At 43.4% G+C, this 21,939-nt stretch overlaps 1 protein-coding gene across 4 annotated transcripts in view; it reads left to right on the top strand.

Moving 5' to 3' along the window:
- LOC111143638 (RNA binding motif single stranded interacting protein 1) overlaps positions 1 to 21,939 on the top strand; it is a 211,515-nt gene that overhangs the window by 174,314 nt on the left and 15,262 nt on the right. For all 4 annotated transcript variants that reach the window (XM_022497479.1, XM_022497462.1, XM_022497473.1 and 1 more), the window contains exons 5-6: positions 7,115 to 7,272; positions 9,260 to 9,339. In XM_022497479.1, the coding sequence (XP_022353187.1) occupies positions 7,115 to 7,272; positions 9,260 to 9,339 (238 nt within the window). The remainder of the gene's footprint in view (positions 1 to 7,114; positions 7,273 to 9,259; positions 9,340 to 21,939) is intronic.

The raw sequence follows: 21,939 nt of genomic DNA, 5'->3' as shown, positions 1-21,939 counted from the left end.
CATTATAGTGTTTTTGTATTTGAAATAAGGTAGAATAGGATCCGGGTTAACATTTGGATGCTGGATGTCTCCGTTTTAAGAACACATCACTGATGTTACATGCGTGATGCCTGTAATTTAAATGTCCAGACTTGGTAGGTTTATCTTTAGGGTGGGGGGCAGAGGGAGTTAGAGAATCTCAAGCAGACTCCCTGCTGAATACGAATCCCGGTGCGGGGCTCCATCCTAGGACCCAGAGATCATGACCTGAGCTGCAGTCGAGAGTCAACCACTTTAACTGACTGAGCCACCCAGACACCTGTGTTTTTGCTAAAGTTTTGAGTATCACGTTGAAGTTTCCCCTTTCTTCCAGCTCAGGTCTGCTGTCAGTCATAATGAGCCTGTAGGAGGATGGGAGCTTCATTAGTTTCTTTCCTACTTCCCAAAGTTATGTTTTTCTTGCTCTGCTGTCAGCTGGGTAGCTATGATTTCTTACACTCCCCCCTGGAAACAGGGTATGGGGGGATGGGAAAGTTTGTTGACCTGACAGTGACATAATCTCATATTGATTTCTCTGGCCACAGAGGTGATGCTCTCCCTCTTTTCAGAGATCTCTTATACCACCACCCCAATTGATCTTCTTCCTGTGGTTCCTTGAAACTAATGAGCATATGCCTCAGCTCCAGAGAGTCTGAGGGTCTGTCCTCAGGCCCTTTCTGCTGGGACCTCGTTGCCCTTCAAGGCAGCCTCTCTGGAAGGATACAACACAGCCCTGGCCGGTTCCTCCTTGCATGGCCCACCTACGATCTACATTTGGCAAATGTCTGGGAGAAGTAGGTACTTACCGGCCACACTTACAGGCCCCTTCAACCAGCCTTTCCCCTGTTAGACTTCTCAGGCTGAAGTCAGACATCGGTCCATTGTACCCACCCAGCTGCTCGGGACCCAGTGCAAGCCTCCTGAGTGGTCTGTTCAAGCCCTTTTCGCTTGCCTGGCGGTGATAAGGAAGCAGCCCACAGGGAGAGACGCAGAACACGCCGGCATTCCTCTCCACATACGTGTCCATTCGCAGCCTCTCCAGGCTCTCGTAGACAGCGGGAGATGGGTGGTCAGCATAGCGTCCCAAACCAGGTCTCAGCCGCCTCTCTTGAGGTGGTCTGGAATGGGGGTGTGTCAGCCATTGTTTTGTGGCCTCTGCTGAAACAAGGTTAGAAAGAGGGCTGTTTAACAACCTGTTACAAATGCACAGGCCTTACTTAAAGCGGCCGTGAGAGCACTTACCGAGGCATCCTCCACGTGCAGCACAGTCTAGTAAACGTCCCCCGTTCTGAAGAACCCTTTACACAGCGTTTGGTCAGTGCTGGACTGGATGGACTCGGGCCCTCCCCGACGTGTCCGCGTGTGCTCTGAAAGCCACCTTCCTGTGGCCTGACCATGAGCACTGTGCAGAGACTTCCTGAGGAGACTTGGGACGGTAAATTGGCTAGGAAAAATGATCCCTTTCTACATGGTCAGTAGGGCAGGAGCGGTGCCCATCTTCAGAGATGCTGGCAGTGTGCCGACGTCCCGCACTTGGTGAATTTCTTTAGGTCGCTGTAGAACAACTGAGTTTCCCGGGTGTGATTTCTTTTTTATTATATCATTAAAGTTACAAAAGCTATTTTAAATGCTAGAGGGTCCGTTGTTCTATACCATGACACCGTGGATTTGAGGCTCTGGAATTGACTTAACCTCCTCATACTATCCAGATGAAGGAGTGCCTGGCCCGCACTTTCTGTGGAGACAGTTTTTAATTATCTTTTTTTTTTTTTTTTAAAGACCTTATTTATCCATTTGACAGACAGAGATCACAAGCAGACAGGCAGGCAGAGAGGTAGGGAAGCAGGCTCCCTGCTGAGCAGAGAGCCCGATGAGGGGCTCGACCCCAGGACCCCGGGATCATGACCCGAGCCGAAGGCAGAGGCCTCAACCCACTGAGCCACCCAGGCACCCCTGTGGAGACAGTTTTTAAAAGAAGTTCAGGTCTAGCCCCCATGTTGAGTGATAAGGGATCCATTGCTATCCACTTTTTTGCTTAGTGAATTAACCAGGATACTGCATACAGGTCTGAACATTCACACTGCCACACATTAAAGGCCTGCTTTCTTGTGAATTAGAAAAAAAAATGAAACGGGTATTCTACTAAGGAAGTCAGCAGGGTGGTGGGGTGGATTGGGGTTTGGGTGAAGGAGAATACAATATTGTGTGACACATTGGCTGTCCTGGGTTGAAAAAGGATCCACAGATACTCAAAACTAAACTGAGAATTTGCAAGTGTTCTCACTTGCATTCAGCAACAGTGATTGTTTCTTTTTTTTTTTTTTAAAGATTTTATTTATTTGACAGACAGAGATCACAAGTAGGCAGAGAGGCAGGCAGAGAGAGGAAGGGAAGCAGGCTCCCTGCTGAGCAGAGAGCTCGATGCGGGGCTCGATGCGGGGCTCGATCCCAGGACCCTGAGATCATGACCTGAGCCAAAGGCAGAGGCTTTAACCCACTGAGCCACCCAGGCGCCCCAACAGTGATTGTTTCTTATTTATGTTTTCACTTTCAGTACCTTTTTTGGTACCTGGCATAGGGTAGTTACTAAATCTTTATTTTGTAAATGACCAGAGAAGCCCAACTCAGCGTGAGAAAAACTTTCTTCCCAGCTTGAGCAGATAGTAAGAATTAAGAATGGGACATTTAGAAGTTCTATTTGTTGAGCTCTGTCCGTAGAATACCCTGAAGATACTTACCAAAAGGTTTTCCCAAAGGCTCAAGGCCATGCCTCTTGATGTTAACTTGGCCTCATTTCACATGTGTTTGTTTTTAGAGCAGAAGACTCAGAATCTATAAAAAGAGCAAAACTCCGATATTAAGCTAAAAGGACTTAAAACACAAATCAACACTGGTAATACCTGTTAATAGAATGACTTCTATAGGCCTTTCAGCAGTGCCTCTTAAGGCCTGCTGGGAGTCAGCGGATCGTCGTATGCTATTTGCCTGGTGGTAAGCCTGCACATTTCTTTCCGGTAAATAGGCAGTCAGACGAGCAGGACTTTAATCCCCCTTCCACACAGAGTCTGCCGCGATTTAGGCCGTTTGCATTCACATGCCTGTAAGCAGCTATCGGCTGCGTGGTGAACCTATTCAGTACAAGAGAAAACAGATGTCTGGTCTTCCTGCCAAGTCCCTTTCTTGCATTTTAGGAACCATTCCACATGCACAGGGAGGTTTTTGTTAATTTCTTTCAGATGATGACTGAGTGCTTTATACCACGCGGGACCTGTGAGCCCTGCTTTTCTACTCAAGTGAACGTTAGTGGCCATTTATCCCTCTCACGGCCAATGTGGGAGCTAGTTTTCTACTTGTTAGAGAAGCCATTGAACCTTTTCCATGCCTAAGGATGGATATAAAGAGGGCTGTTGGCCCCATTTTATGTTTGGCCACCCATAATTTACAGAATAATTGTTTTTTGAGACATAACATTGTGTATAATAAAACAGAGTTATGGTTGTCACTGATTTTAAAGAAACTAAATTACCCTCATTCGAGAACCACCCCCCACTTACTACAACTATTATATAATCCATTGTCTATGAATGTATGGCAATTAGATGACACGGACACTTTGGGGATGAGATATTTTTGTGGCCAGTGCTGTCAGCTTGGAGTTTCTTCTCCTTTCTTTCTTTTTTCTTTTTTAATTATTACAACTTTGTGGTCGATGTTTGCAGATAAGTTGACCATTTGATAAGAAGAATAAATAGCATTAACTTTAAAGGTCATCCCAAGTGAAAAACCCTCATTGACTGAGTTGTTGCTGTTGAAAAAAAATGCATGAAAGTCACAGGAAATATTTACAAAGTGTTTAGTCCACTTTGGCTATCAAAGAATGGGTTAAGATCTCAATTTCTTTCTGGATTCTGATTTTAGTACTTATTTTTTTCTTCATCAGTAAACTTTCAAGCTGAATCGGGACTTTAAAGAATGTAACATTTTATTAATATTTTAATTATACAAGCAACTAAAACACAGATTTAAAAAGTAGTTTGTACCTACATTGTTAACCCTTGTAAAAATACTTCACATATGACAAATTCCCTCTGAACATTCTTGAATATTAGTCATTTAATGGTTATAGTTGTAACTTAAAACCCCACAATATTTATGGTATATGTTTCTTCCGTGACATTTTTTATGCCGTATCTTTGTCCAAGGAGGGTTTTAACACTTTTTAATTAGGGGGTTCCCAGCTTTATTCTGAATCTGACTAAGCATGATTCAGAGATTTTTCTCATAAGATAGGCTTGATGATATCATTTCCTTGCTTCCATGTCTCTGAAAGCTCCCCTCGTTCGCCAGGCTGTGACTTTCTAACTACAGTCGGTAGACAACAGTTCTTCCTCCTGCTCCCCCTCACCCACCAGAGTACATGAAATCACAGGATATGCCTGGCTTCTCTCCCTCAAGTTATCATTATTACTTGGAAGTCTGTGGTCAGAAACAGCCCTTCCATATTAAAACAAACCTAAATAGCAAGTAGATTGCAAAATTTACATGATTTTTTTTCTTTTTCTTTCTTTCTTTTTTTTTTTTAAGATAAAGCACAAGACTTCCCAAAAGAACTGCACTCTGTAAAGCTACTTTGGCCTTTGCCTGCCAACTCCTCAGTATTCATGGTCCTACTTGCTGTTAGCAAGGCTTCAGTGGAAAAGTTTAGCAGCAGGGACTGACAAATAGAATCCAACTCCTGAGAGATACCCTTTCACAATCTGGTTTCAGCCTCATGACTTCTGTTTCTTTCTAAAGTCTGAACTCCATGCCATGCCCTCTGAAAACTCTTCCCTGTCCTTCCCAAGACAGGCTCCCCCATCTCTCCCCCCATTGTGACTTGTACCCTCCTCTGTCCTAAGCGCTTACTGCATGTGTTTCTATCTCCCCTATTTAACTAAGCCGCTGCAGGACGGACTGGAGTCGAGGGGATTTTATGCGAGTCTGGGATGTGTGAGATGCCCTGTAAATCTCATTTGACTGTATGAGGCTACAGGGCTCCTCCATGCCTACCGTCAGAGGGAAAGGACTCTGTGTGTACTGGCCAGTCAAGGACCAGACTTCCACAGGAACAAATAGAGTCTTCCGTACCGTAGGAAATCTTTGGGGACTTGGGAGGGTAGAGCTGACATGAGATGACTAATCAAGGAGCTGTGCCATTAATCAAGCTGATTTGGTAGAGGTAGTGAGTGAAATGGAGATAAGGAGAGATTTTACCTCTCACCCTACCTCAGAAGCATTTGAAAACTTTAATAACTCAGACCATTTTGCTTTTCTTTATATTTTCAAACACGTTATCTGTTACTGTTTTGATTTATTAAATCAGTTTCCAATTTTTATACATTAAAGGTATAAAGATGGGTTTTGTTCAGCAGAAGGTAATCAGCTGTTCCACATGGAACAGATCTCATTTCAGCTAAAAGCAAAGATAGTTACCATTTTGTTTAGTCTGTGAAGGGTTAATGAGGTTAAGTATCCAGCTTATTATTGAACATTTGAAAAATTATTTTCTTGGGTACCCCCTCCCCTGCCACACCCCAGGACACCTGGGCCTGGAGCCTCTGCTGCACCCCTTTGGGATTGGCCTGGTGTTGTGCTGCCGCCCTCTGTCAGAAGTCAGAAGCAGGAGGTCAGAGGGACAGTACTTTTTGCCCATAGTTTCTCTGGGTTTGATATCTCAAATGCTTGGAAATACCAAGGCATTTGTCATTTCCTAGGATACCAGGCTGTTATTTTAAATCTTACCAGGTAAGTATAGTATGAAAGGTCAATATGCACTTTTACTTGCAGATTATATAAAAGGACAGATTTCATCTCAGGTTTAATTAACAACAGGATAAATTTGAAAGTAGAGACTTTGTACAAGTCAAATACGCATATGCCTCTCATATATTTTTAAAGTACTGTGCATTTTGAAAATCTAAAATATGAGTGTGCTGTTCTGTTGCCTAATGCTGAAACCTCAGTTAATGACTTTACTAATAGTGCTTATTAAAGAAAAATCATAAGCCTGCGTAGCTCAATATGTAAAGGTATAGATGGTTAATAAGATCAAAAGAAAGCCTGATTTAAGACTATTCTAATCTTCACAATTGCAGAAGTGAATTTTGACTTGGTCAGAAAATATTCCACTTGCCATATAAGCTTTTTCTCTGATGCTTTAACACTACTCTCAGTAAATGTGCATAGCAGTTACTGGTTCTCAGAGAATTCAGTTGCATATCTTTGGTATCAGCTGATTCTGTCTCCCCAAAGGAAAGGTGACTGGGGAGTGATCTAATTAATTATTGCTTCTGGAACTTTTATATGCGTATGACTTACCTGGAGATCTGATTAAAATGCAGCTTCTGACTGGGTCGGTTGGTCTGGCACTGCTGGCCCTGGATCATTCTTTGAGTAGCAAGGATTTACTACCCTCCCCCACCTACTCCTGAATTCACCCTTCTGCTGATTCTAAAGTTTGCTCTGCCTAGAGTTTATCATTTTATATGGCTTTGAGTTCACTTGTTTTTGTTCATTTCGGGGTTCTCCTCTCCGCATGGGTGATCAGAGCTCTGAAGTGAGTAGTAAGGACCTGCCATGGAGCAGAGGGGAACTGGGACAGAGCCCCGCTGGACTTCAGATGACTTGGTCCAGAATCCGTTGTGTGTCTCTGGATTGAACTATTGACAGTAATAGCCTTCTGTGTAATCATGTGCCTGAAATGGACTCCTAAAAATAGTTGCAGAGGAGAGGTTGGTTATTTTGGGAGCACTGCAAACAGCTGAGAGTGTGGCTCCATGAGGGCACTCTCTCCAGCTCCCCTGCACGGGCCAGCAGTGGCACTTCCAAATCGGCTGAGAAGGGCTTGGCAGAATCATGCCCGACCTGCACAGATTGCCCAAGCTTCAGACGCTGTTTTCAAGTGTGCAAGGTGACTTGGGTGTTCTCTAGCTCCCACGCTCGCTCTAGGTAGTACTCTAAAGGGACCTGAGCCAAGAGAGTGGCTCAAAGTAGGTGTGTTAACATCCGTATTTCAACTTAGTTGGAAATTAATGGCTAATTCTCTGTTCTGTTTTAGCAACAGGAACAAGATCCTACTAACCTATATATTTCTAATCTGCCACTGTCCATGGATGAGCAAGAACTTGAAAATATGCTCAAACCATTTGGACAAGTTATTTCTACAAGGATACTACGGGATTCCAGTGGCACAAGTCGAGGTGTTGGCTTTGCTAGGTAAGCACGCGGCTTTAGCTTTACTATGGCAATGATGAGAGCTTGGCCAAGTTTCCTGCAAAACTAAAGTTGAGCAAGAAGAGAGAATTTAAGCCAGGGTTATGGGAACCAGTTGCACCATGAATTTAAATGTGTAAATATTGGTTTGTATATTTTTTTTCCAGATCTTTTGGAAGTTCATTAGGCTTCTTGAACCTGAATACACTAGATATTTGGTGACTCAGAGCAAGGAAATATCACATGAGCAATAGTTTTGAAAATATGTGTCCTTAATGTTTTGATGAATTAAATCAGGATGCCTGTAACTTCTTAAAAATAACCATCACAGGCTCCTGAATTTCATTAATAAATCAGTATGGCTTTTCTCATTTGATGGAAATTTGATTCATCATAAAGTCAATGAGTTAGATTATATCAAACATTCAGAAAGTAAGACAATGATAGGACACTTCTCTAACCATCCATTGCTATACCAGTTGTAACATTTTATAATTTGCTTCAGACTTTTTTTTCTTTGTTAAGAAGCAGAATGTGACAGATCTATCTAGAGTGTCCTCACTTCTTCCAACTTAATTTTATCCCTTGCTCTCTGGAAAGGATACTTCAATATAATGGTTAATTTTGTTTCTAAAAGAAAAATCTCAAACACAAAGTGCTCTGAGTTTTGACATCCTTCTAATCTATAAGCCCATATATAAAAACTGACTTACCTTTATTCAGGGACCTGTTCAGACTGTGCAGGAACAGATAATGTCTATATGTTGACTTTGATTTTGGAAGAAAAATTGCTGGTATTTTACTTTCATATACAATATCCGATATGATGACAAGCACATCTCCCAGAGACCTGGGAGATCAACAAAGGCAGCTTTGTTCACTATTTTACGCATAAGAAAGTCAAGTCAAAGAAGAGATGTTTCCGTTGTCACCAGACTGCCAAGTAATGAAGCAAAGTCTAGTACTTGGGTTCTTCTGGCTTTTAGTTGATCGCTCTTTCTTGTTAGCCCAGATAATTTTAAGATAAAACAAAAATTTCTACAGGTGGAAAGTCACCACAGCTTGCATTTCCAGTGTACACTTAATTGTTTAAAAGGATCCAGGGAAACAATGAAAGCTCAGCACCCGCTAAAAATCATCACCTCTGTGGGTGTTCTGAAGCAGATCAAGTAGTTTCAGTTTTGTATCCAAAGATGGAACTCAATTATATTCTGTTGCTTTTTAAAACTATTACTACACATTAAAACCAAGATGTAACTCTCCGGGTCGTCCAGGAGTGAGGTGCATTTTGAATAGATTATTCAGTGTTTCTTCCATTAAAAAAAAAAAAAAAAAACCAAGTCGAAATAATGTAATTCCCTTGAAATGTTTCTCAAGGGTTTTTAGCCACCTGCAGGTATAGAATAAATTGTAAAGTTAGGCTCAATCCTTTAATTACTCCTCTGAAGCCAAGAAGACAAAGAGAGTAGTACATAGCCAACTTCACTAATTCAATTTTGTACCTAGAGCTAATGTAAAAACCGTATAAGGCGTATCCTGAGATTCTCATTCGTTCTTACCATGACTTCTGAGTCTGTCCTTTTGTGAATGTGTGAAAGGAAAGGCTGTCTTTAAAATATTCTGGCAGCGGTAAATCCACTTGTATTTTGAACTGACAGTTCTGTTTCAATTCCGTATCACGACCAGCAGAGCTATTGTGTATGGATCGCCAGTTCTCCAACAAGGAGAAAAAAGTTACACATTTGATATGCTTGATATTAAACACTCTGGATATGATTTATTTCTTTTATGATTCAGAATATCAGTTTTCATTTCATTATAGAAGTACACATAAAACAGAGAAAAGATAGGATAAGCCCACTTTTTCTGATTCACATTTTTGCTAGGTTTCATTTGTCTCCCGTAGCCTATAAGAATGTATTCACATGCACAAAACAAAATCTGAAATTAAGAGATCTCTAATATGTGTTTTATTTTGATGGATGAATAGGATGGAATCAACAGAGAAGTGTGAAGCCGTTATTGGTCATTTTAATGGAAAATTCATTAAGACACCACCTGGAGTTTCTGGTATGTTGTTTGTCTAAAATTTTATCAGTAATCTTTTATAATTTTAGCCCTTGTGATGTATCAAGAGCCAAAAACCCCTCCATCTAACTCTTAAAATTTATTTCTTTGGTTCTACAAATAAGACTTGAAGATGCACTTCTCCCAGACATCAAGTGTTTAAATATGAATGGGAGCCATGCCAGTGGGAGGGAGGGTGTGTCCTCTCAGGCACTTGGAAGCCCTTCCTTCTCTGATGCAGGGGCCCATCCCCAGACCTGCTTCTCCCACCACCCACCAGCCTCAATAAATCTGGCCTGCAGTCTTGTCCCTTGAGGGCCATGCTCCTCTCCACCCCAGCTCCTGCCTTTCTTTTTTTTCTTTTTTTTTTTTTTTTAAGATTTTACTTATTTATTTGATAGAGATCAGAAGTAGGCAGAGAGGCAGGCAGAGAGAGAGGAGGAAGCAGGCTCCCTGCTGAGCAGAGCACCCAATGCGGGCCTCGATCCCAGGACCCTGAGACCATGACCCAAGTCTAAAGCAGAGGCCCTAACCCACTGAGCCACCCAGGCGCCCCCTGGCTCCTGCCTTTCTTGTGGAAGATCTCAGCATGTCTTACCCTGCACCCCTTACAGAACTTGAACCTCAGTCCCTACGGCCCTTCTCTCCCCCCCGCATGGTAACTACTTCCTGCCATGGCCCGGTCTTGTGTTCTCATGCCCAAGAATACCACACCTCAGGAGCTTTTCATTCCCAGATCACACTGGCTCCCACTAAACCTGATCTGAAATTCAAAGGGGGTACTTCTTTACTTTCTATCCCCACCAAATCTGGTCTCCATTTTAGCAGTATCCTCACTTGTCTTATACCCCAACCCTTGGTCACACCTGCTTCACAGAATGCTAAGCCTGGATTAATTCTGCAGCAGGCCACCTTCTCAGCTCCCATTACATCCAGGCTGTAAATGTTTCCAGCTTGACCAGACCCAACATCACTGGTCCTCACTCAGCTTTCTCATCCTTCCCCAGCTGCAGTCTCCCCTCCCAGCCTGCTCAGTTTACCCTTAACCCCCTCTCAACTCTAAGCAAATGACTTCACTTCTCACTTGATGAATAAAATTGAGATCACCAGGTGGAAACACCATCAATTTCCTGTTTCCTTCCAACAAGGAGAGAGACCATCCCAACCCCATTCTTGCCATCCTCCTTCCCTAAATTCTCAAGGACAAGGGGTCCCAAGCTGTGGTCTTGATCACATACCCTCAGGACCTTGCTCTGCCAGGTATCCCCTCCCTCTCCTACAATTTCAGATGTCTTTTGCTTTTATTATTTTTTTCCCCCAACAAAGCTGAAAACCTTTATTTTCAACAATAACAGATCTCTGGCATGACTAATTGGTAGACAAATGCAAGAAAATGCACAAATAAACAATACTAGGAACAAAAATTGTGACTGTGACTACAATAGACTTTTTTTTTTTAAGTCACAGAACACAGTGAACAAAACTATGAGCTACTTTTTGCCAGTACATTTTAAATTTCAAACAATTTACTAGAAAAATCTATCCATTTGTGTTTGAGATCATTCAGGTCTCTTTGATCTTGAAACTAAAACTAAAACCCTGTGTTCCTCTCTAGCCCCTTCTCACGTAACCCTTTTAAAAGCGTTATCCCCATTTCTATCTTCCGTTCACACCTCACCCTCCCCTGTGTGACTTCTCGTTGTGTCTGACATGGTAAACCGTATTAGTCTGCTGAGCTGTTGTGACAAAGTATCAAACTGGGGGGCTTAGACCATGGAAATACCGTTGTCTCAGTTCTGGACACTCGAAGTCCAAGATTATGGTGTTGGCAGGATGGAGAGAGACTGTTCCAGGCCTCCCTCCATCCTTGGCTTGTAGATAAGCATCATCTCCCTGTGTTTCTTCACACCATCTTCCATCTGCACATGTCTGTCTCCATGTCCATCTTTCCCTTTTTTTACAAGGACACCAATCATTTGATTGGGGCCCACACTAATGACCTCTTTTTAACTTTAAAGACCCTATTTGTAAATAAGGTCCTCTTCTGTCATTATGAGTTACTGAGGGTTAAGATCTCAGCTGTTTTGGGGAGGGGTGGGGGTAGTGGGGACACAATTCAACTAACACTTACCTCCTGGTTATCCCAGTTTGGAGGCTTCCCTCTCTTTCGGATACTATCTGTCTGGTGTACTAGATACTGCCGGCCCCTTACCCATCTCTGAAACATGTCCTCCTCTGACCTCTGCGTCTCCTGTTTTCTTCCTGTCCTGCGTTAATTTCTTCTCTTCTATTGGCTTGTTTCTTCTATCTACTCCTTAACTGTTGCTCTTTCCCTGAATCCCACTTCTGGCTCACAGTTCTAGTATAGATGTATATTCTAAGGTTTCCAGTAGTATGTACAACTCAGAGATACCGTCTCCCAACCTGGCTTTGCCCTGAGCATCAGGCTGCCTGGTCTCAGTCACCATACATCCATCGTCTCCAAAGCAAAACTAGTGCCCCCCCCCTCCACCGCATCGAATCCTGCTCCTCTTCCAGTTGTCCTTTTCTCAGTTAGTGGGACCAGTACCCAACCAAGCACTCAAACTAGAAACGCAGGCCAGATCACCCTGGGCTCCCTCTTCTTCTCCCTCCCTCCCTCCATCATGCAAGTCCTTACATTTTTTCCTCTTGATAATTTGTAGACCAACCCGTCTCCCCACCATTCCTCCTACTACAGCCTAGCTTAGCCCCAGATCTCTCACTGAGGCCATTACGGCCGGCTCATAATTTCCTGCCTGATCACTAGCCTTTCCTCTCCAGATACTTGCCCTGACTGTGGCCAGAGAGTTTGATGAAATGTAGACCTCTGTGTCACTTTCCTGCTCCAAGTCCCCCTCCTCCCATAAAGGAAAAAGCCCAGGCTCCTGGAAATGATATTGAAGGCCAGAGGCGAAAGGCCTCTTGCCTGCTTCTTCAGTCCTGTTTCCTTCTATTCTCTGCCTCACGGTGTGTCCTCCTCCAGGACCAAACTACGAATATATTCCAAGCACACCGTGCTGCTCCGTTCCTCCCTGATTTCTCTCCTTTGGTTTCCAGCTTAGTGTCCTTCAGCTCCCAGCTCTCCAGTCCTCAACCTCCAAGACTGCGTTCCAGGCTTGCCTCCCCTGCCAGAGCCTCCCCTGGCCCAGTCGGTCTGTGTGCACAGCACCCTGAGGACTCTAGCCTGTGTCCCAGCACCGAACATGGCCACACGGGTCGCTTAACTCAACTGGGGGCTTCTTGAAGGCAGAAATTGTTTCCCATCTTGCTGTTTTCATCCTAGTGCAATACGTCAGCCGTACTAAGCAATGATAAATGTTTGTGGGTTTTGTATAAACTTCCCTCCACTATTCCCCCAGACAATACTACATGTTCACACGCTAGCAGGCTAGTGGCTGACCACAGACCAGAAGACGTTTCCGTTTTCCCCCTGCGCCAGGCTGCGCGTGGGTGACTGGTGTTCGGTATTTGTTCTGCTGTAGTTCCAGGGTTTCATCCTTCACTGGATGGCTGGGGGTTATGATCGGAGATTTACTGTAATTCTCTGTACCCAGCTGAGACTCACGGCATAGAGGAACCCGTTTGTAAGTATATCCAACTCCACAGCCCACGCTTCATCTCGGACTGCTAAGCCCACACAGGATTTGCCGGGATGCATGTGACCGTGAACTGCCTGCAGGCGTGAGTCTGGATCATCCCATCTAAGACCGGGAAGTGCACTTTCCATGGAAGCCAACCTTGTGCGAGAGCTTTCTTTTTGTTTCTTAAGTTGGTTTTGTTTTCCTGTCAACAGCACTTGAGTTGAAGGAAAATAGCGATGTCTTTACTCTCCAACCAAGTAAAGACAAGAGAGAAATTTACTACATGGGAGCTTTCTGTCAGACCGACACTGTGGGGCCTTCTGTGGTTAACACATGTGCACACCTGACTCCTGGTGTCCTCCTCACTTCCCTGTGTCATCCGTGTCGGGACCCCGTGGTGTTAGTCCCTCAGAAGGGCTGCTCGGCCACCGCCAGTGACCGCTTGGCTTTCTCAGCTCATTTTTGTGGACAGCGGGGAAAGTTCGAGGAGGAGAAACATCCCCGCACGCAGTCGTTTTGATGTTGTGTCAGTCTGAGATGCAATAAGATCTGCCCGTTTCCTGAATGAAGTAGATCTCAGGGTGTCACAGATCCAGTCGAACAGTTTCCTTTTTTCTCCAAAGGCCTTCGTGGTTGATTCATGTAACTGTTTGCTTTGAAGTAGGTGGAAAGACAGTTGGTCATACCTATTCAAGGGAAAGAAGATGTTGATTTCCAAACCCCACGTAAAGGATTGTATGATTCTCTGTACCTTTGCAACTAGTAGAGAACAGTTTCTTCCAAGTTGTGCCAAGTGACGGCTGTAAGAAAGAGTCCTTCTGCCTCGAGAATCTCTGCTTGGGGGCGTGCAGTCGGGCCGTTCTCTTTGTTCTGAACCAGAACTTAATTTTGTGTTGTTTTCTAATGTTTCATGATTTCGTCTGTGTATTAGTCTTGTTCCCAGCTAGACTGCAAGTTCTTTGGCAGTGGAGACTGTTTGATTTTTCATTTTGTGCTAGGCACAGAAAGCTCGTGCTTCGCCCCAGAACAACAGAGGTTACCAAAGAGCATTTTTCATGGAGGCTCGTCACAATAATCATGGCTATTTTGAGGGTTTTTCTGGATACTTCCTTGCCTATAAGCAAGTTTGAACCACCTTTCGGCCGGCGTTTGAAATGTATAATGCAGGCCTTGGAAGCACACTGTTGCAGAGAACTCCACTTTTCCCCAGGATAAGTCCCAAGCGGATTTGGGAACCAAAACAGAATTTGAAATGGTCTTCAGCTTCTCTGGATGTCCCCCTCCCCTTTTTGTGTACACCTAATAGGATAATTTTCTTTAACCAGCCTGCTGATGAAATGCCGTGCTCTCCAATTACCTGACTGGTGACTCCACACCATAGGTTTCTTCATGGAATGTATATAGTATTTTCAGTAGAACCAGATGAAAAAATTACTGTCAGGCCAGGGTCACTTGAATGAACCTCCACTTTAAATATGTAGTTTCGTTTCCAAGCAGACGTAACATTTCATAAATGCAGTCAGAGGATGGTCTTGTCAACAAGGCGCGCTGTGTAGCTGGCCTAATCAGAATCATCCAGGATGGTTTCCGTCAGAGTGCTCAGATTCTTGCAGGACTGGCAATTTGCCTGTGACATTGAAGCCGAGAACAGAAGAGAAACCCACATTGGAAACAACTCCCCAAAAAGATACTTTATGAAATTTAACATACTGAACGGTGAACTCATCTTCACTGGAATAATCTTAAGAAAGCCTCTCAGTGGCTGAGCAGGAGGTGTCACATCTCGTGGGCCACCCACCCTCTTGCCAACATGCTCTTTTCATTCCAGAGCAGAGCGGCTGGGTTTCCCCTGCTGCCAAACACACCCATCGTGTCCTGGGGCCCAGTATGTAATGTCATAGGTGCTTGTAAAAGCTCTCTGAAAATCCACATCAGTTTCTCATGCAATCTGTTTTCTGAAATTGTTTTTTAAAAATCTTGTGCTTTTGTGCCTGATGTTACCATGTCTTCAAAGAGGCTGTTCTTCTAAGCAGGATCTTCCTTAAATATACATAATGGATTGTGTTGGAAAAAAAGCTACCCATGAGGCCATTCCTTGTATCTTTTCCCATCTAATCTCTCATTTTTTTCCCTGAAAATGTGGATGTATTGTCCTTTATTTGGATTTATCTGGGTCTTTATGTTGCTTTTTTTTTTTTTTTAATATTTTATTTATTTATTTTACAGAGAGATAGCGAGAGAGAGAGGGAACACAAGCAGGAGGAGTAGGAGAGGTAGAAGCAGGCTTTTTCCTGAGCACAGAGCCCAACGTGGGGCTTGATCCCAGGACCCCAGGATCATGACCTGACCTAAAGGCAGACACTTAACAACTGAGCCACCCAGGCGCCCCTTTTGTCTTGGTTTTGAGTGCCAGCTGGTTTGCAGTAAATCAGATTTGCTTGGAAGGTCCCCAGTCAGGGTAAAAGAACCAGTGACTACTCTGTAAGACAATCTAGGTGAATTCCGTAGAGGTTTAAAATAACTTAATATTTGCTTGATAGAAATTCTGTTATGGAGAAATAGTAGAGTGGTGGTTTCCCACATAGTGAATGATAGTAACAAGGGATGGGAAGTTATAGTTCGTTAGAACAGATGTCCAAATTAGGAGACATGCTCAAGGCAAAAACACTGTCACTCATGGTCATGATTCAGGGTTTCTTCTAAAAAAATGACTCTTCCTATACCTGCCTGAAAGAGAGAACAATCTCTGAGAAGACTAGTTAATCACATTGGTGTATTAGCTGGAACTGTCCTAGAGCTGCTTGCCCTGTGCCTGCTGTTTTTGCCTATGCGGGAGACAGGCATGGGTGGACACACACGTGTGCATGCACACATACACGTAGACAAAGTGCACATGTGTGTTCAGTGTTACAGGAGGCAGTGGGATTACCCATCTTTCTATACCTCTGACATTCGTAGAGCCCGAATAAGTTCCGGGCAGACAATTTTTAAAAGAAAATGTGTCTCATCAGCGATCTGTGAGTCGTTAGATTCTCAGTATTGCGCTGGTACCGTTCTGCCAGAGCCCAAAGCGTCGTCTGTCGTGGAGGACCGCCAGTGAAGCGCATAACTGCTAGCCAGCTCTAGCCAAAGACCTCCGCTTGTTTGACATCTGTTTTCTGTGTTACTCGGACTTTGCAGACTGGGTATATGCCCGGCAAGGCTTGAAAACTACTCTTGCCCCCGTTTTCTAACTCTCTGTCCATAGGTGATATTATTAGGGCATTGTCCAAAGCCAGGAAGCAGAAAAGGTCATGTTTAGAGGAAAAATTGACTCTAGCAAAAAAACTGGAAATCTTTCAAGGGTGTTTATTGGCCATGTTGTTCCTTGAACGTTTCTCTTAAAGCACGGTTCCTCTGTTAAAAAAAAAAAAAAAAAAAAAATGGCAGCTCTAGGATAAAAGAAACGCTTGAAGACATGTGTGATGCTCCTGGTACCTTTAGGACACCTTTCGGTGTAGTAGTCCTTCGGACTACGGTGTGGTCCTGTCTCCCTTACCCAGTGTGTACATGGAGCAGAATCTAAACGTGCATCGTGTTGAGACGGACACTCCAGGGGCTGCACTCCTAGGAGCAATGGCTGCGGTGGAAAGTGCTCGAGAGCTCGCGTGTGGCCAGTGGGGGAGGGCTGTCCTGTAGATCTCAAATGCAAACTCATTATCTACCAAGGAGGGTAAGTCTACTTTTTTTAAAAAGTCACAAGGGAATCGCAACTGGAAATGTGCCAGCGTTTCAGCCTCAGATGCTTGGAGTGCCCAGCCAGCCCTGTGCTGGGGCCGCCCTGGGGCAGTTCTTGTCCCCGTCCATCACACCCAGCCTGCGGCAGGTTCCTCAGATCGGTTTGACACCTTTTCACTATCGGGTTCTGCCAGGAAGGAACAATAACGAGCAGAGTAAAATTTTATGAAAGCATGACGACCTTGGGTGGGAGATGTAAGCGTACTATGAAACCGTTTTCTCAAAGGCGTTTGCCAGTAACTTCATCCTAACTACAGCTTGAACATTTCTTCATTGTGTGTGAAGCCAGGGCGGCAACCCTAGCCAGCTTGTTAAAATCTCACAAAATCAAATTCCATGAAAAACAGGCCAGGCTCTAAAAATGTTTATAACTCTTATAAACCAGAGGTCCCTCTCCTGAGAATTTATCTTAATAATTCAAAGACAAGAGGAAGAACCATAAATCAAAAATTTGAGGGTTTTTTCTGCTGTCATAGGATAGTAGCAACAGCTAACGTGCATTCGGCTGTTCCAAATACTTTACATGTTAATTGTAACAACCTCTGAAATAAGTACAATTACTATCCCCATCCCACAGATATGAAACCTCAGACATTGAATAATTCGCCTGGAGTCATGAAGTAATAAAGGGCAAAGCCAAATTTCAAACCAGGGAGACTAGTCCAGAGCCACTGTTCTAATTACCATACAGTCTGACCACCAATTTAGCAGTTGGCACTGGGATTAAAGAGATAAATAAGATATACACACATATGTTCATACAGTGTTGTTTATAATAACAAAGAAACTATCCATAATCCCATTTCAAACAGAACCTTATGTAACCACTTAAAAAAAAAAAAAAAAAAAAAAAAGATTCTATAACCTAGGGAAAGTCCACAATGTAAACTGGGAGAAGAAGACCTATTGTTGCAAATATGAAAAATAAAGACTAAGAAAAGCAGTAAATAGAGAACATTAAAATATTTAAGTTGGAGTGATGGGGAAGGATTATATTTTTGTTTTTTATTTAACCTGATTTTACTGTTGTTAAATCATTATTTTACTGGTAGGTATAGCTGAGCAGGAGATGGAACCGCTCTGTAAGGATCCGGAGAGGAAGGAGGAGGGCACAGGCATCCATGGAGAGAAGCTGTAGCTCTCGCTGGTGCGAGATTGGGTTAAAAACAAAGGAGGCTAAAAAGGAAGTGATGTCGTGCACGCAAAAAATGGATAGAATGTATTGGATCCCTACATCAAAATTTTTAAAGAGCCCCATATAGTCCCTTGCATGTTGTTAGTTGAGGAATTTTGAAAGTAGGCAGCATTATCAGAAAGAAAGCTAATTACAGTTGCTGAGTGGCTGGTTTTCCACAACTGACGGGAAAGCTATCGAGGGCAGTTCACGTTTTATAGAACGTTGATTAGGATAAATACTGCTTAACTAGAAAAATGGGAGTTTGGAAGTAGCAATTTCTCCAGCTGTTAGAATACAGGAAGGAAAAGGTCCCCTTGGTTACAAGCTACAGGGAACTGTCGTCCTCTGAGCCGTTTGATTAGATGGTGAGGAAGGCTTCCACAAGGGCAAATTACGAGCTACGGTGCGCAGTCAAAGCAGGCTAGAAGTTCTAGTGTGGGTATCAAGGGAAGACATTTGAGCCTAAATAATTACAGAGTTGGAGCTTCAGAAGATGAGAAGCCAACTTGATGGCAGAGATGGGAAGTGACTCAGCATGGGCATCACCCATATAAGCTCACAGTCCCTTACAAGGACTGTTAGGGCCACAAAGTCAGGCATTAGTAAAAGATTACCCCCCTCACGAAGCCCTATTGAGGGCGTGTTGGAGAATCCTACAATGCCATCACATTAGTTGGCTCTCAAGAGGTGCCAGCAAATACCAGATCAGCGTTTGCATTTGTGGCACTGTCTGCTGAAGGTTATACTAAGCGCTTAAGCTTTCAGAATTACACGTTCCTGTTGGTTGTGATGAATGAGAAGGGAACTTTTCTGTCTTGGGTAATAAAGAAGAGAGTTTGACCTGAAAGATATCACAAGACATTCGAGGCCTACCCTTTACAAGCCCAGAAGATGGTGATTAATTAAGGGGGATTTCAACTGCGAATACTCCGCATATTTGACAAAATCAATTGATTATGAGTAGTTTGTTAAAATTTTTATAACCCTTTAATCCAGGAATATATCTTGAGTCACAGATCATTTGTTAGGACTCTTAGCAAATACTGTTTGCACAATAAGGTGAAGAATTGCTAATCTAGAAAATTGACCATATGGAAGATAAGGGTTGTCTGTTGTATGTTAATTTTTTGAAGTTAATATGCCCAGATTTACCTATTGATCATAGTCGTATTACTAATATTCACAGCGCTTTCTTTTCTGCACGTCAGTCCTCCTTGGTATGTTCCTTCTAAAAAGAACAGCCAAGGAGGGCACCTAAAGGATCTAATGTGTAGAACAAAATGGCATCCCATGCATCTCCGTCTAAAACCTGGAACCTGTGTGGTACGCTTCAAAACATAAACTCTAGAGACTTTTGGTCTGCTTTGAAGTAAGCCACAGAATATGGTAATCAAATAAGCAAGTCTTATTTTCTAACCATCTCCCACATACTTAAAAATAGGTGAGTCATGACACAGATCTGGGTGTATTTGCTTGTTTTCAATTCAGAAAAAAAAAATTTTCTTTTTAAGATTCTGTTTATTCATTTGAGAGAGGGGGAGAGCAAGAGAGAGCATGAGCAGGAGGCAGGGAGAGGGAGAAGCAGGGTCTCCGCTGATCCAAGCACCCTGGGATCACAGCCCAAGGCAGATGCTTAACTGACTGAGCCACCCAGGCGCCCTTCAATTCAGAAATCTAACTGAAATCCTCTAACCCTTGCTTAGCTTAATGGTAATATAAGTATCTTAAAGAAATCTTGACATAGTTGTTTCCCTAGAGCACATGGTGGTACAATTCATGTAGTAAATCAGGTATCAAGAATTTACAAGGATAAAATGTTTCTCATAATGCCTTTCAGGTACATGAAGTACCAGGTAAACTGTAAAAGAAACACAGCTGTCTCAGTATCAAAAGTATTTTGGTTCTGGAAGGCATTTTTATTAACAACAGGCATGTCTCAAAACAGTGCTCTATCCTATAAATGGTTAAATGTGGTTTCGTAAGATTTTGTACACTCTCCTCATTATATTGCAAAAGCTCCTACGAAATAAGACCATATTTTATCCACAACTATAACCCTAGTTCTTAACACTATACCTTGCACATAGTAGGCACTCAATAAAAGTTTCAGCTGCTAAGTAGACCAAAGAGAATTTTAACAGAGGGAAGACGCCATTTGAATTTTATTTTGCCTCGCATGGAATACTGGGGCACTACCATTTCCCTAAAACGGGGAGCCAACAACTATGTAAAAAATCTTTCATTTCAGGACACCTGGGTGGCTCAGTCAGTTAAATGTCTGCCTTGGCTCAGGTCATGATCCAGAGTCCTGGGATCGAGTCTGTGTTGGGCTCCTTTCTCAGCAGGGAGCCTGCTTCTCCCTCTGCCTGCTGCTCTCCCTCTGCTTGTGCACATACTCTGTCTCTCTCTCTCTCTGACAAATAAATAAAACAAAATCTTAAAAAAAAAAAAAACCTCTAATTTCAATTGGTTATAATCCTTTTTTTATTTTTTATTTTTTGAGATTTATTTTAGAAAGAGAAAAATGTACCAGTGGGTGGGGCAGAGGGAGCGGGAGAGAAAATCACAAGCAGACTCCCTGCTGAGCATGGATCCTGATGTGGGGCTCGACCCCATGACCCTGAGATGATGACCTGAGCTGAAACCAAGAGTTGGACACCCAACCTACTGCATCACCCAGGTGCCCCTGGCAGTAATTCTTTAAAAAAAGAAATTTGCTTTCCTAAGCTACGGGATACGTGCAATATCCTACTGTTTTAACTCGGTGCCTTTTTGCTCTTAGAGGGAGGAAACTATCTTAACGATAGCACAAAATCATGGAGTAAATATAATTCGTTTTTGATTGATTCACCTACATCCTGCTCCATTTGTTGGATTTGAGTGATGTGTCTGCAAACGTGTCATCGTTCACTTGATTTGCCTCCTCACTGTTTACCTCATCATTGCATGTTTTTAGCAGGCTTTATGGTTTCATAAAATGGCTTTTTTTTTTTTTTTTTGGACAGAGCATGGTCTAGAAAAATGACAGTGTTGTGGTAGCTCCTTACCACAGACGGGGACACGTGGTCTTTGAGCGAATGGGGTGCTTCAGCAGCCTGTAGTGAACTCACAGAATTTGTCCAACCTGGTTGCCTTCTTTCTCTGGAAGAAATGATGCTAAGGGAGGAGAGTGGTTTGCATTTGCATTACTCACTTGTCAAGGAGACTCTTTGAAAAATGTTTAATTTCCGTTGACAAGCGGGTCTTCACAATGCCTCTAGATAAAGCTGTTTCCTTAAAGTGAAGTCCCGTGAAATGCTAATGCTGCAGAATTTACTATATTCTCTTGCCCTCCAAGATTGTGGGGCTAAAAATTATAAAACGTGTCACTGGAGAAAATATTCTGTACCCTAAGCACCTATGGATCCGTGAAGAGTGAGCTCTTGGCTTCTCTCTGAGTTCTCTGTTTGTCCTTAGATATCAAGGTGGGACATCCTCAAGCCTGGCAGAAGAATGCTCCTAACGCTCAGGCGGTTTGCCCGTTATCCCTCCCTTCTACCTGAAAGCTGTGTTCTCCTGGCCCTCATTTCCACCTGTTTCCAGACAGCCCAGTCGTAGAATTAAAAGCATCATTCACTGATGAGAAAGCCCTCTTGCTTCATTGCATCCACTTCCTTTACCTTGGACATTGTTGGTGGATTCAGGGATGTCCAAAAGTTGGTACCTTTTTACTCGGAAAAAGGTATTACTCTGAATTACTCTGAAAAGACAGAGTAATTCGTCTTCAGGCTAGGACTCGGCCCCAGTGTATCTTCCTTCCCACCCATTTGCCTTAAATGGAAGTTCCCTGTTCAGGAAGGCCTGGGGGCTGGGGGTGGTGGGAGTCAGAAGGTAAACAGAGGTAGGGGCCAAGGCTCCCTGGTATTCTCACCAGACGCCTGACATTTCTGCTCTCACCTCCTGGTTCCAATAGTATAGCTGCCTTTCGGAAGTGAGCTCACATTCCAGCCCATCCCTCTGGCCTGGTTCACACCGGGGAGAGGAGGAAGGCGTGCCAAAGCAACAGCC

Source organism: Enhydra lutris, unplaced genomic scaffold (genome assembly GCF_002288905.1).
Source record: "Enhydra lutris kenyoni isolate GAN:26980312 unplaced genomic scaffold, ASM228890v2 scaffoldscaffold1, whole genome shotgun sequence".
Classification (NCBI taxonomy): Eukaryota; Metazoa; Chordata; class Mammalia; order Carnivora; family Mustelidae; genus Enhydra; species Enhydra lutris.
This window is presented reverse-complemented; position numbering and strand designations above follow the sequence as displayed.